This window comes from Aquila chrysaetos, chromosome 9 (assembly GCF_900496995.4).
Source record: "Aquila chrysaetos chrysaetos chromosome 9, bAquChr1.4, whole genome shotgun sequence".
Taxonomy (NCBI): Eukaryota; Metazoa; Chordata; class Aves; order Accipitriformes; family Accipitridae; genus Aquila; species Aquila chrysaetos.
The window spans coordinates 41503428-41518776 of NC_044012.1; the positions used below are offsets into that span (position 1 = coordinate 41503428).

The 15349-nt window shown below is 60.2% G+C and overlaps 1 protein-coding gene across 4 annotated transcripts in view; it reads right to left on the reverse strand.

Annotated features, from left to right (window-relative positions):
* Nucleotides 1-8635, reverse strand: part of SRRM4 (serine/arginine repetitive matrix 4) — a 52063-nt gene extending 43428 nt beyond the window's left edge. For 3 of the 4 annotated variants that reach the window (XR_003924964.1, XM_041126126.1, XM_041126125.1), the window contains exon 1: nt 8489-8631. Coding sequence is in view for 3 of the 4 variants with exons in the window: in XM_041126126.1 (XP_040982060.1) it covers nt 8489-8619 (131 nt within the window). In the remaining variant the exon portion in view is untranslated. Of the gene's footprint in view, nt 1-8488 lie in introns of all 4 variants that reach the window. The other variant, XM_030025444.2, reaches the window with a different exon arrangement.
* Between the last annotated feature and the right edge of the window lie 6714 nt (nt 8636-15349).

The window sequence follows — 15349 nt, forward strand, 5'->3', positions numbered from 1 at the left end:
GCCTTGGGGGAAATCAGCCCAAAACCCTGACTGCCTCCCGCACTCAGTATGCCATGGCTGTGGCCATGCCTGCTCCGCCAGAGAAGGACTGCTCCACTGGCTGCAGATGACGGAGCAGTGGAGAATAAGTTATGATATTTACATGCTATTATACATTGGTGTTATATATGCACTGCTTTGGCGGGCGGTTGGTTATACGGCAGCTCCAGGTGACCCGCAGATTAATTCAGCAGGTGGTCTTTAACTGTGAAATCTCTCATAATGCAAAAATATTTCTCTTGCTGGGCAATAGATAATTTTTCATCCTGACAGTAATGTAGCTAAAATCACAGCCTCCTCCCCATCTCTCTTCCAGTCACACCCCAACACATGCGCTCCCAAGTGCATGCGGGCACGGAGAAAAATTCAATACAACCAGCCCATTGCCAGTGCTGTCAAGTTCCACCAGGATGATGTGCTGCTGGAATTTGGTATTAGTGGCGGAGAAAACCTGTTTTCTCGTCATGGCCCATGGGTCTCAGAGCATTTTCAGCCACCTGCGTGCGTGATGGGCATCTGACCCCAGCCCGAAGGTCCTTGCAGCACGTCGCAGCCTCCCCTGCCCCCAGGGAGAAAGCGGGACTGGAGGAGAGAGCAGAGCAACCCTGCAGGCAGCAGGAGCCTGCCCACGCTGTCCCTGACCCCTCTGCCCACCCAGGCACCCGCTCGGGGGCAAAGGAGGAGATGGCCTCCCCAGTGCCCCCGCTCCCACCTCTGCCCCTGACAAAGCCCCCAGCCAGGGCTGGGCAGCAGCAGCTGTTTCTTCTTCCATTAATGATGAGATATAAATTAAACATGAAGTGTCAAACGGGTCATCAGTGAAGCAGTTAGCCCCAACGTCGCTGCCTCCAGACTGGGGATCCGTCTCAGCTGGCCTTAAACACCAATAGAGTTTTTAATAGACCTTTTTTCCCCACGTTTGGTTTTTGGTTTTTTTTTTTTTTTTTTTTAAGCCCTTCCTGCAGTCCCCACTGCACTGGCAGGGAAAGCGCTCCCACCACATGTGAAAAAAACCTATTTTTAAACTCCCAGTGTTTGTCAGCGCTTTCGGCTCAAGTGGCTGATGGAGAAGCCAGTTTTGCAGCACACCCGGCATCCCGCAGAGGGTTGCGTGCCCTTTGCCAGGCGATGGTGGCACCGAGACGTGGGCACTGCACCCGGCCGCGCTGCCGGAGGTGGTGGTCCAGCCCGCTCATCCCCCCGGCATGTGCCAAATCCGCACCGCACCAAAGCCCCGTTATGGATGCTGTGCCGCTGGGATCCACCGCTCTTCCCAAATTTCAGGCATGACGACCTCTGCGCCTTTGCACACATCGATAAAATCAGCAAGCGGGGCTGCGAAGGCAAACTGGCTCCTGGGGTTTGGCTTTTCTCCCTGCCCTTTGCTGGGAATGCCAAAGGGCTCTCCAATCTGGGCATCAAACCCAGTTCCGTTTTCCAGCTGGTGGCACTGCTGGGAATCGGGGCCAGAGTAGGACCCAGGGGACTGAGAGCCACGTGTGGGTCTCCCGTGGGGCAGGACAGGACTGTGGGTCACAGCAGACCCACGCTTCCCTAACAGCAAAAGAGCCCCTGGGGTCTTGAGACGGACCAGGGGCTGTGGCAAAGCCCCAGTGCCACCCGCAGCCAAAACGCAGGTGGGATTTGCTGGCCTGGGTCAGGCTTTGCAATGATGAAGAGGTTTCAGTGGCCGCAGGGAGAAAAGGAAAAAAAAAAAAGAGAAAAGGAAAGGGTGGTCATGCATGAAATGATTTCATTTCAGTGACGCGGGGTTTGCATTTGATAACTTAATCTTATAGAAAAATGTACGTATAGAAAGGTCTAGCCGCCAGACACAGAGATGTGGGAAGGGATAGGAACGGGGCTGAGCAGAGAAGGGTTCAGCTCTAGCCATGGCCCTCTGGAAGGAGAAATCTCCCAAGCCTGGAGACGCCAGGGGAGAACGGGGACCCCCACACGCAGCAGAAGTGGGGTCTGCAGGGCCCCTTTCTGGGGACAAGCCGCAGCAGGACAGGCTGCCCTGGATGGTGGAGCTAGGATGGTGACAGCAAGGAGACAAGAGCGGCCACAGGACCCACCGGTGGGCAGAAGCTCCTTAGCAATCCCAGGCATCAGGGTCATCGCTGCTATTTATTATTTAGGGCTTTGCAGCCCCGGCCCCGCAAGACCCTAAACTGCCACATTTTGCCCTGGCCTGTTACTCCACACTTCGGTACCTCTTTGAAACAGCCTCACTCAAGTGCTGGGATGGTGCTGAGCCCGGCAGGGAGGGGACCCCATGGCCAGCACAGCCCCCCAAGGTACTGGACCCCACTGGGACTGCGCTCACAAATCCAGCATCCACGGCCGAGCCACTGCGGCATCTGCAGACACAGGGGCTCCCCGGCAGCTGGGGGAGCATCTGTGGGAGGGTCTGTTCAAGAGTAAAATCAAATATTTCTACAGAATGTCTGCCAGCCAGCAGACATTCCCCCCTTTTGCTTCCTTCCACCTGATTTCATCCCTCATCTGAAGAGGAGGACAAGGAGAGGAGATCGGATACGGTGCTTGCCCCAGCGCAGCGTGGGCACCGCAGGCTCCCTCCTCCCCAGCGATGGGGGCAGCAGGAAGACCCAGATTCGGAGAAAGCTGCACCCCACGTCTCCCCACGAGACGCCGTGGACCTTAATTCTGAACAAGGGCTGGGTTTTGCCCGTGTTCTTGCTGGCGAGTGTGGGAATTGGAGCCACGGGGCCAGATTTGGGCCCCGAGGAGAGCACTCAGATAAACTTCTACAGGTCAGAAATTGCCCATCCTCCAAACCACGGTGTTTCCCACTGCCCTTCTGGTTTCCAGTCCCTGCGACACTGGTCTGGGGACAACCCTCAGCCCCACGTCCACTTTTGGGAGCTTTTAGGTGAAGGTGACAAAACCCCACATGACTGCAGCAGGGGCAGAGCGGGCAGAGCTGGTACTTTCGGGGGGTACCCAAAGTCTCTAAGAAGTCCCTGTCCATGAGCTTGGGGCTCCTATGGGGGCTTCCAAAGGCCCCTTTCCCTAAATCCTTAGGTTTCCCTAAATCATCCCATGCTGATGCACAGGTCGCCTGGCTAAGGCGCCCATAGGTGCTAAGCCCGGCTGCGCTGCCCGGCGCTCGCTGCATCCCACCCAACCTGGTATGGGTCCATCCCACCCATGTGCCAGCAGGGCCACCTCTCTGGGGACAGAGATGTCCCCCACCCCACCGAGATATCCCCCACCCCACCGGAGAGGCCAGCGGGGACACAGTCCCCAGCACTGGTCCAGCAGAGGGGCAGATGGATGGGGGCTGGGAGGAAGGAGGAGGAGGAAGATGAAGGCTCTGTGAGCAGCAGGGAGGGGGTCTCGCAGGCATCCCCGGCTCTGCCCCTCACTCGGCTCCCCCCAGCCTCCCAGCAGCTCCCAATCTGCCTAATTAGCTCTCCCTGCTCCCGCAGTCCAGCTGGAGCTGGAGGGCAGGGGCAGACAAAAGCCTCCCTATTGACAGCCCCTCCGAGGAAGGGGCTTTTCTTCTCCCCCTCTGCTTTTCTTTTCAAGCCCCTCTCCCCCCCACTTGGGCCGGGGCCACGGGCTCATTAGCGCTTGGGCTCATTGGGAGCAGGAGGGAGCAGATGGCAGCCAGGCGGCTGGCGCGGCCGGCCCTGCCGTCGCCTCTTCCCGCAGAGCAGATGCCCGACCAACAAGGGGGAGGATTAACGGGAGCGGGGGGCCATGGGCACGATGAGGCCACCAGCGGAGGCTTCTTCCCCAGAAGCACATCCCGATGCCTGGGGGCCGCCAGCCTGCTGGGGACGAACGGGGTTCGGGGCCACCAAAACGTGGCTGGGAAGCCAGAGGTCAGGGTGGGAGAGAGCTGGTCCCCAGCCCATCAGGGACTCTCTGCTGGGCCAAAAGTCATTGCAAAGCCCATGGGGGAATTGCAGCCACCTTCTGCCCTTTCTGGGGGTACTCTGACCCCCTGGCACTGCAATGCCACGGCTGCTTCTGCCCGGTCCCAGCGTAGCCGGGGGGGGGGGGGGGGACCCGCTGCCACCCTTGTCCCAGCAGGTTTGCCGCAGCAGCGCCCAGACCCGTCTCCAAAATCACCCGCGATGGCAAACCAGGCAGCAAAATTGCGCTTAATCCCACTTCAGCAACACATCCCTCCCCCCTGCCTCCGCGCAGAGTGCATCCTGGGGGATTAAGGGTTAAAGCACAAATCCCCTGCACTGCCCTGATGTGACCCACTTAGACCATCTGGCAGGGAAGGATGCAGGAGCCTCCTTTCTCCCAGCACCGCCGGTGCTCACCCGGCATCACCGGCTGCCCCGGGAGCTGATACCGGCACCTGCAGCCTCCAGCCTCAGCAGCACCCTCGCTTTTCACGTAGAAGTGGATTTCAGCTGAGTTTGGGGGTGCTGGGACGGGGCAGCCTGTGCCACACTGCCATGGCTGGTAGTGTGGGAGTGGGGAACACAAACACCCCCAAAAGCATCCCGCAAACCCCCGGACTGCCACCAGCTCCGGGTCCCTGGGGGACCCTGGAGCATCTCCCAGCCCGGCTGTCGCTGGCACGTGCAGGTTCCCCAGCAGAAGGGTGCTGATGAAAGACGGAGCAGCGCTGGGAGAAGTCAGGCTGCCGAGCGCGAAGGGGCTCCCAGCTACCACGCCACAGCCGAGGTCACGGCCAGGGAAGAGATGCAGGCAAAAGCCCAGCCAAGGGGGAGGAAAGGGGATCCCGGTTGTGGGGACAGGGCTACAGTGCGACGGCGATACCCGTCCCCAAAGGCTGGGCAGAGACCGGTGGCACCTTATCATGGGAGGTTTAAAGAGCATTTTTAGTTCACAAGAGCCAAAGCCCCTTCCAGCAGCTGTCGAGTGGGGATCGCAGCATCCTTATGGACCAGTGAGAGGGAGCAAGGGCACCCCGGCTCAGCGGAGGGGCTTGGGGCAGGGTGGGGGGGCTCCCTGTCCCCGACCCCATCCTCAAATCCCACCCTGGGGTTTTGCATGTGCTGGAGCAATCCCCCTGTAAAGGCGAGCATGGGGGTAGCCCTAGCCCTGCCTAACCTCCCCACACCACCGAGTCCCTCACCCCCAGCTGCAAAAGCACGGCCCCAGGCTGCACGGCGAAGCCCCGCCAGGCCCTGCGTAGGGAAAGGTTAATTGGAAATGCCCCTTTCCCCATCACCTCAGTTTTTCCTTTCACGCTGCAAAGTGGTCAATAATCCATTTACTTTGGCAGAGCCCTGCTCTAGGCACGAAGCTGCGTTGGGGGGCCGGAGTACACAGCCCCCCCAGCTCCAGCAGGACAGGGAGGGAAGGGATTAATGTATTCTTTTGTTCCAGGATGAACCATGGGTTTAGTAGAGCTTTAACCCTCCAAACCTCCCAGAGAGCTTGATGGGAATTTAGATGGAAGAAGCTTTATCTCTAGGACCAGCAGTAAGGTGGTGGCAAGGAATGGGGCACAGAGCAGAGCAGGCTGGAAGCGGGGGAGGAGAAAAAAGAAAAAAAAAAAAAAAAAAAAAGAAAATCACCTTCTGCCCCAGAAACCCCACCATTGCCCCACAAGGATGCAGGATTGAGCCCTTAGCCATGCCCAGGGCACCCCGTGGGGATTGATTTGGGCTATGCCCACTGTGGGGGTTCCCAGCAGGACCCCCATGCCGCAGCTGAGCCGCTTGGCACCCCACAAGGGCACAGCCTCAGCCAGCAAAACTGATGGGGAGACAGGCAGCGCTGGCCTAGAAACCAAGCCATCGCCTCCACCGCTGCGGGAAGCGCGGGGCCGGATCCAGGGCAGAGATCTGCAGCGTTTGCACAGGAGCAGCTGTCAAGTGTGGGAGAAAACAGAAATCCAGATGGTCATCTTAATTTTTCATTTGGCTAACTGGTCTCCCCGTCTCCTCTCTGGTACGCTCTGCTTGCTGGCACCGCAGTCATTTGCTCTTAAATTAGCCGGGAGCATCGTCAGGGAAGAAAGGCCCATCCAAGCAGCAGCGGCGCAGCAAAACCTTCAGGAAAAACAAACCCAGAGCGGAGCCGGGCGCGGAGACGGCTGCAAGAGGAGCTGCCGCAAGCCTTGGGGCCGTTCTCCCCACGGATGGGGAGCAGGAGGCCAGCTCTGGCTATTGCTGGGCTACGAACCTGGTGCCAGCTCAGGGTGCTGGGGACATCACTGTCTACCCTGATGGGGTGCCGCTGCAAGGCCCCTGGGGATGCGAAATCTGGCATCTCACAGGCGTGATCCTGCCAAGACAGCAGCCTCAGGCTCCCGGCAGAGCCCCGCGAGATGCAAGCCGAGCCGGCAGCCCTGACGAGAGAAGCCAGCGACCGCGGTTTCTCTGGTCCCCCAGCCTTTGGCTTCAGCCCCCTGCCGAAAAGCAAAGCCCCTCCGTGGCACAGGGACAGGAGCGAGCGCAGCAAGTGCCCCGCAGACCCCGGGGCGAGCCTCGCCGGGGCTGTCCCCGCTCGACACCTGTAGCGGAGGCGGTGGCACAGATGGCTGCACCACGGGGAACGTCCCCCGGCCCCGGCCGGCGGCACACGCTGCGAGGAGACAAAAGCAGCCGCGCTGCACCGACGCCGGGACCTGGCAGCATCGTGGCCGGCTGCGCAGAGTACACCCCGGCTCGGGGACCCCGTCACGCAGGATCTGCCGGTGCCAAGGTGCAAAACGCTGCAAAGCCGACTTGGCGGGTCTGTTTTGCCGTGTGTCGAGAGCTCCCGGCCCCGGCACAGGCGGTTCCCCTCCCGCTGGAGCTGGCGTTGCCAGCAAAACAGAGGCACACGCGTGCGTTAACTTTTTAACAGAGCCGCAAACGCTCCCTGCCCGACCAGGATATCCGTGGCAATCCAAATTGCCATGTAGAGCCATGCATCACTCCTGGTACTTGGGCTTGCTGTATTTCCCCAATGCCCTAATTCGTCGCTATATTACATCTCCAACTGCAAGCTATTTAAGCAGCACATTCAGGCAAGAGAGAGCGTGTGAGCCAGCACCCAGCCCGCTGACAGCCCCATCGGGTGCCAACCGTAGCCCAATGCAGGGGAGGAGAAAGGCGCGGTGGTTCCTCTCCCCCACAAAGGCTGAAACCCTGCAAACACTGCCTGTGGAAACGAGAGTTGCTTTTCTCCTTTGGAAGCCTAAGTCATGCCTTTCCCAATTTCCTACCCTGATTAATGGCAATCAGAGAGATCAGAAAAGGGGCAGAAGTGACCCCCGCATCGCATGAGCAGCGGGACCCCCATCGCACAAGCAGCGGGACCCCCGTCCCCGTCGCTGCTGCGGCTCACAGCCTCCACCGGTACAGGAGGCACTGGAAACAGCTCTCTCCCTGTGAGCTCTCTGCTCTTTAGTACAGGCTGAGCCCCCAACACCCAGCCCGCTGCAGACCGAGCCCCTCTCCTCTACAGACCCATTGCCCCCGTGAAACTTTGGGTTGTTCCCCACATCGGGTGGGGAGCAGCCAGCAGTGGAAAGAGAGCAAAGAGAGAGGAGAACCAGCAAAAGCCTCCTTTCCTTACAAAAACAGTGCAACGAGGATATTTTTAACCAATATTGAGACAGTCAGCAAAATAAAACTGGTCTAAATTAGAGAGCGTGATGTTGTGAGGAAGCCACACGGATCCTTGCCCATGCAACAGCCCGGCTGAGCGGCTCGGTGGGTACGAGCAGCCCCCTCGCCTCGTTTCATGGGTTTTGGCCATTGCTCTGCCTCTGGCAAACGTGGGGGGCACCGGCCTCCCCGGGAGTAGGAGGGACAGGGCAGGCAGGCAGCAGATGTGCAAAACCGAGACTGCTCGGCTTTGGGACCTGGGGGACACGAGCCCCAGAGCTGCCCCGATCCGCGGCTGCGTGCAGGCTCCTTGGGCAGCTGTAGCCTGTGGGCTGCATCAGCCTCCCCCCTGGTCCAGCTGGAGGTGGGGGGGCTCTTCCCCTCCCTGGGCATCACCTTCCCAAAGGTCCCTGGTGAAGGAGCGATGCGGAGACAAGACAACCAGCAAGACGCACACCCCAGGGGTCTGCGTGGCAGGGATGGACGCGGTCACACTTTCTAGCTGATGACCCCCCCCCCCCCCCCTTCCACAGCCCAGCTAGAGCTTTCCAGGCCCCCACCCTGCTCCCCTCAGGAGGCAGCCAGCTCCCAGGCTCCAAGCACCACCGAGCCAAAGTTTCCCAAGCCTGCTCCCCTCCGGAGCACAGCACCTACCCGGGGAGGGGGCCCAGCCAGCCATCATCCCCCTGCCCCAGGCACCGGGGGGGGGGGACCCCCAGGTCCTTCAGCCCCTAACCAGGAGTGGGGAGAGGAGACACTCCAGACCCTCATGATGGGGGGATACTAATTGGGAGTGGGGAGGAGGATGGGGGTGGTGCAGCCCCCATCCAGAGGCAGATGGGGGGTGTCCCTGAGCCTCCCCCCCCCCCCGGTGCCCTGCCAGCCCTTACCTGGGCAGCGGCTTGCGGGCCGTGATGCTGGCCACGATGATGCTCTCGGGTCGCGGCGTGGCCACAGCTTTGAAGGTTCCTCGCCAGAACTTCTCGAAAAGCTGCTTCTCGCCCTGCTGCACGCTGGCCATGGCCCACCACCCCCTCCCCCGGACCCCCCCCACAGCTCTCCGCAGTACTGAGCGCTACATCCCCCCCCCCCCCGGTCCCTATCCCGGCTCGGTTCGGTTCGATCCCGGGAGCCCAACCCGGCTCTGCCCCGGCTAGCGGGGAGGTGTGCGGTCCCAACCGCCCCCGCCTCCCGTTTATGTGCCGGCGAGGCGGGGAGAGGGGCCGGGCCCGGCCGCCGTTCCCTCCCCGGTGCCGCCTCCCGCAGCAGCGGCAGCGCCCGGAGCCGCGGGGAGCCCGGCCCGACCCGCGGAGACGGAGGACATGGGGGGGGGGAGATCTACCCCGGGGGCTGTGATCCGTCCCCGGTGCTGTGCCGGCTGGAGGAGGGCTGCTCCGGAGAGGAACCGGGCCGGTCCCGCTCGGGCTTGGATCCAGTCTTCTCCCGGTGGAAAACAGGGGCTGCCTCGCCGGTCACCCTGGATTTGATGGCTCTGGGGGGCTCGGGTGGGTTCCCACCCTCCGGGCGGGTTTAGCACCCTGGCCCACAGACCCGTTTCCACCCCGGTGTCTTCACGGTCCCCAGGACCTTCCTTGCTCCATCCCCATCATTACCTTCCCCGGCCGAGGAACCCCTTCCAGCTCGCTGCCGGATCGTGGGCACCCCCACGTCTTGCCCTTTGCGGGGCACAAACCCTCCAGACCCCCACAAGTCCCCGTCCCCCAACACGGGCTACCAGTAGCCTTTGTGTTTACCCACTCCCAGCTCTTTACCAGGCACCGGGGAAGAAAGAGGCAGAGCCTAGAGCCACCAGCTCGGATGGCCGAGGGAGAAAGCAGCAGGAGGCCACGGAGACCTCTCTGTAACTGGTCCATGCTGGGACCTGTATGGGGAGGAGATATTGGAAGAAACCCCCTTTTTCTTCCCCCTCCCCATTCCTTCCCATTTAACGGGCACTGGTGTGGAGGGGCAGGGATGGGGCACGCTGCTGCTTGGACCCAGCAATGGGGCTGGGCAGCGGCAGGCTGGGAAGCCCTGCGGTGGGGTCCCGACCAGCTCAGAAAACAATTCCTCACCTTCCAGGGCAGGATTCGACCTGCTGGGACCAGGCACATGGGGAGGGGGAGGGAAGGGCTGGAGCAGCACAAGTGCAGCGGTGCTGTTTCCCTTAGCCTCTGCACCGAGTACAATAAAAACATCTTTAGGAAAAAAACGCTGCTTCTACCAGATGCTTTGAAGCACAAGTAAAAGCTGGTGACCTTGGATGAATGAGACTCTCTCTATTGTGCCTTGGAAACCCGCACGATACGTTTATGTAAGCGACGGGGGGATAATGGAGCCAGGAACAATAAGCGGTGGGAGCCAAGAAAGAATGAAAATCACGGAGAAACTTAATCGCTTTCATGCAATAAATATAAAATTACCAGAAGGCTCATTCTGACAGCGCTGTCTGTTGAACTCCTCCTTCCCTGCCCCTTTTTGCTTTCTGCTCCCGGTGCCAGGGCTCTGCCCTGCTGGTACCCGGGGACAAGGTGGCCCCGGGCTGCGTCCCCACGCCAAACGCCGCAAAGCAGGAGCCTCAGCGGCACACGCCGGCCGGCAACGGCGGGCTTTGTGCCGCGAGGCCACGAACGGCTGGAGACGGATGCTGGAGAAGCAGCGGCGGCAGTGGGAGCGGGCACGGATCCAGCAGGGCTTTACAGTCAGCTCTGCCAGACATCGCCTAAAAAGCCTGATAGGGAAGGACGATATTCACGACACGGTGGAGAGATGCTCGCTGGGAGGCTGCTCCCCACCCCCCGGGGAAACCGCCCAGAGTCGACGGGCACCACGCTGGGGCTGGGAAAGGCCGGCTGCGAGCTGCGGCTCCGCTTTAGCCCAGGACACATCACACGTGCCATGGGCAGGAGGTGTCGGAGTGGGGACCCTCCAGGGATTGCCGTGGCCAGCGAACGCCGGGGCAGAGCAAAAGGAGCAGGGGAAAGGGCTCGAGAGGTCTAGAGCAGCCACCCTGCAAAAGGGCAGCTGGGGGAGGGCACAGACAGCACCCCCGGCAGACACAGCAGGCACCCACCGGCCCCACGACAGCCGCCCACCAGCAGGAGTGGGTGCCGCCAGCTACCCCATCACCCTTCTCCGACGGACGGGCAGGGACAGGCACTCCCCATCCAAGCAAATCCAAGCCCGGATTTCCTCTGGCCCTTCCAGCCGTTCCCATAACACACAGCCTATTCGTTAGGAGCCCGTTTTCCTGCGGAGCACATTAAACTCATCAAAGAGAGATCAGGTATAAGCCCACACGTGCCCTGGTCTCGATCTGGTTTGTTGGCAAATGACCGAAAAGTGGGGTGGGGGGGGTCAGGCAGGAGCCCCACCGGCACAGCCGGCGCCAGCCCCAGCCCTCTGCTTGCAGCTCATTAATCAAATACCCTGCAAGGCATCAGCCCCTGCATCCCCGCCCCGGCTTTGCAGGATGAGTCCAACCACCCCCAGCTGCAACCAGTGTCCTCGTTGCACGCCAGGGCATTTCACCCCCTTCCACCAGCAATCCGGGAACAGCTCTAAACACCCTAAAATTAACTACAAAATAAAAGGAATAATAAATGTTTGCACTATTAAATTAGCAGCATGGGTGGCGTGTGGGCAGGAGGAAGGCTGCGATCATTATAACAAGAGCCCTCTCTCCTGGCATACCTTGTGGAGACATCAATGAGCCAATTAAGCAATTGCCTCAGTTAACGGAGGCTCCTAGGAATAGACTTCCCTGCTACAGAATAACCGCGCTGTAATAAATTGTCTCATAAATAAACAGCCTGAAAAAGCATTACAAGATACCCAGAAAAAAGCACTACATCACGTGCAGAAATGACACCTTACATTTCTAGCCTATTAGCCCACGGCATTGGCAATGCTTCCCCGGACCCAGGGAACCTGCGAGGAGCCGCGGGGCCAGTGCCACGGGGCACAGGCAGCCCTGAGCCCTCGGGGTGGTCACGGCCGTACTCTGCAAACAGCATCCCCAGCAGATACTGCCTACCCTGCGAGGCCGCTGTCTGCCAGCGGCATCCAGCCGGCGGTTACTCATCCCGTGGGCATCGCAATAAATGCCACCCTGGGTTATTTACAGCCCCAGCGATAACACGGGGCTCTGCCAGGTTCAAATGTTTGCACCCAAACGGGCGCAATAAACTCTAGCAGAGAGAGCGGGTCCCAGGATGCGAAAAGGGAAACTGGGACTTGGAGGATAGCTGCACAATATCCTCCAAAGAAAAAAAAAAAAAAAAAAATCTCTTCCTTAGAAAGCTCTTCTTCCTTGATTTGCTTTTTTTTTTTTAAAATTACACAAAGGGCTGAACTTGGGCTTCCCCCACCCTGCATGGGGGGGCTGCAAACGGGGCTCTCCCCGAGGCTGCCGGGCCCCCAGCACCACTCGCTGCGCCCTGTTCCGCAGCCCTACAACCGCCTGCACCACACAATTAAACACCCAGCACCCCCTCGCCCCGCAAAACCCCCCCTCGGAGCCCAAAACCCCCTGGGGAACCCGAGAGGGACCTACCTGGCTCAGAGGCAGGTGAGGATGCTCAGGCCCCCCAGCCCTGCCTTCCTCTGCTTTATCCTCTCCCACATTCAAAGGGCCCAATCTCCCCATCCCCTCCCACCCCCAGGCTGTGATTTTGGGGACGATAGAGAAAAAAGAGCGGTCTTTGCTCTGGGTGAACACCCGCTGTGGGCGTTCAGCTGCTGTCAAGGCGGACGAGCTCTGGGGCTGAGGGAAGAAGCGATCAGCAGGGCGAAGCTGTGTATGTTCAAGAGGTACCCAAGGGGAGGGAAAGGAGAAAATGTGTTTAACTAGGATTAAATTTTAATCTGTTCCCCCTAGTAGAGAGAAGAAAGCTGGGTTTGTCCTGGAGCTGCACAAATAATTTTCTATAAATGCTGAATTTTATTTTTTTTTTTTTTTCTTATTTGGCTTGCATCCGGCAGGAAGAGCCGGAGCCTGGTTTTGCCCAAACCGCCCCGTTTCCACCTCCACGCAGCGTTGGTGCGGTGCCGCTCCACCCATTCCCCAGCCAAACAGGTTTACTGCAAATTCAGAAAATCAACAATTATCTTTGGAAGTATTCATTATCACTCAAGAGTCAATAAACAAAGGCTACGAGTGCCCTCTATTCATGGCACTTCAGAAGCACCTACCAATTATTCCCTTGACTAAACCAGCCTTGCCTGGCAGGAGGGGGATTCTCCACCGCATGCTGCAACGCGGCTGCCTGCTGCAATGTCTTCCCGCTTTGGTCAGGGAGGAGGAAGAGGAGGAGGAGAAGGAAGAAAGGCTCCTTGCTTAAAATAATATTTGCAACTGAGGTGTGAACCTGCAAGGCGATGCATAGCTCCGCTTCGGATGTCGTGGCAGATGCAGATGGATGCTGAGCGGGTCCGGCCACGGGGCTTCCCCGGGCGGAGGGGCCGGGAGATGCTCGGCGGGGCTGGATCCGAGCTGGTTTTCCCAAGAAAGGCGGCGTGGAGCGGGCTGCGGGGCAGGGAAGCAGCAACGGCCGTGGGACAATGTGCAGCACCGCGTGCTGAGCTGGGGAAAGCCCTCGGAGGGTGGCGGGTGGCCGAGCAGCCCCACACTGTTGCCAAAGCATCTTTCACTCGGTAAATGCATTTTGCAGAGTCAAACGATTGCAAGAGGGCGTTCGTCGTCTTCCCGGTGGGAAATATCTGTTTAATGGCTCTTTTCCCCAAACTGAAGGGCTCCCGGCCAGCCCCGCAGCCTGCACAGCCCCGGGCAGAGCCCGGCACCCGGGGTCCCCCCTCTGCCCATCCCCACGGCCAGGTACATCCAAGGACGAGGCATTGCCAAAGGTGTCTTTTTTTTTTTTTTTGTCCTTCCTTTCTCCATCCGTGGAAAAGCCATTTTCACCCACGGGACCCCCCACATCCTTGGGGCAGCTGCAAGGCTGTGCTGGCCCGCGGGGCGCAGGACGGTAGCAGTGGCCACCCTGTCCCTTCCCTCCATCCCCCTGCCCCATGTCTTGCCAGGAGATAAATAAGGGAGAGGCTGGGAAGCGGAGCTGCAGCCTTCCTTGAAGAGCACCGAGGCCACGGGCACCCGGGCGCATCCATCGCCGGCAAGGGCCATCCATCAGCTCCTGGCTCGAACGCTTCGGGATGCTGGACGTGGTACGAGGGGGCTGCGGGGAGGAGGAGGCAGGGGGCTGATACTGGGGGGACGTAGCTGTGCTCCCCTGGTTTGAGCTGATAAAGGATGAGGGTACCCACGTCCCCTCCATCAGCGCTGGCTCCACCGTTCTGGTGCAGCCCTCGGGGAGGAAAGAGAGAAACCCACGGGCTTGGGGCGTGAAAAACTGTGATGGAAGTGGGACCAGCACAGGGTGTCACCCCCAGGACGCAGGACACCCCCAGCCAGGCCCCGGCTGCCTCGCAGTGGTCCCGAGATGCCTCTCCATCATCTCCAGACTGACACCGGGGACCTGCCAAGCCCCTGCGTCCCCCTCCCCAGGGCCGCCCACGGTGGCAGGACCGGGCGTCTCCCATTCCAGCTTTCTGCGCCAGCCTCGGTGAAGGCAGCCGGCTTCTCCGTCGGCAGGAGGGGGCTCCGCAGCTCGCCCACTCCCTCCAACAAAAGCGCTTTTTCCTCCCCGCTCACCTACCAAAGCCGCCCGGCCCTGATATTTAGGCAGCGCGAGATGAAAAGGCGCGGGGACAGATAAGTGCGTGTGTTCTCAGGCAAAGCCATTTGCAGCTGCCGGAAAAAGAGGAATGAAAGGGCAGGAGCAGAGGGGAGGCAGGAAAGCCAGACCACGGCCTTTTCTTCCCTTTGGCTCTAAAAAAAGCTCCAGAGCGGGAAGGGGGATGGAGGGATGGAGATGAAAATATAATTTTTCCCCTCCGAGCTGCAGTGGCCGTGGCGGCGAGCCGGCCCCCGGGGACCATGCGGCAAAGCCGCGCAGCCGCCGCTGCTCTCCAAGCGCCACTGCCGAAAGGTCAAACGCAGCTGGCGGAGGGGGACGGAGGGGGACAGAGCCCGCAGCCGCACGTGTCCGGGCAGGAGAGGCAGGGACCGGTTTGTCAGCCCCGGAGTAAATGGAGAAAAGCCCCTCGCTGGGCTATGGTGGGCACAGGCAGCCCCCGACCACAGGCAGAGGGTCCCAGTGCCCCGAGGATGCGCCCGAGAGATGGGGAGGGCAAAACAGAAAGCTGCCCTCCTCTTCATCGCCTTCCTCGGCTGGCAATTAGCAGCCTCTGATCACACAAATAGCACCATTGCCTCTTGGGGTAATTGCTAGTTAATGAAGCGGAGGCAGCTCAGTTGGATCCCAGCCTCCGGCTCGGGGTCTGGCTGAAGGGGTGGGTTCAGGGATGCTCAACACAGATTTGGGCTGCAGAGCTGGAAGGTATCAGGCTTTTGCCTCCAGCTTGGGAAGGGTAGGATGGGTCAGACCCGGGATGCACGTCCTCCTCCAAGCCGACACCGGGATGTTCCCATTCCCGGCTCACTCCAGGTCCCGGTGCCAGCGTGGCAGGGCCAGCTCCTGCCTCCTCCTCCTCCTCCAGCATCTCCCTGTGCCCGCCTGCACCCCACTGCACTGAACCCATGAGCCAAACCAGGGCTAGGAGGAGGTTTGGTTTCCCCAAACTGCTTGAGCTTTAAAAACCCGCCAGGCTCAGCATCCCTCACCTTTCCTTGGCCACCCTGGCTACAAAAGCCCATCTCCCCGGAGGAGCTG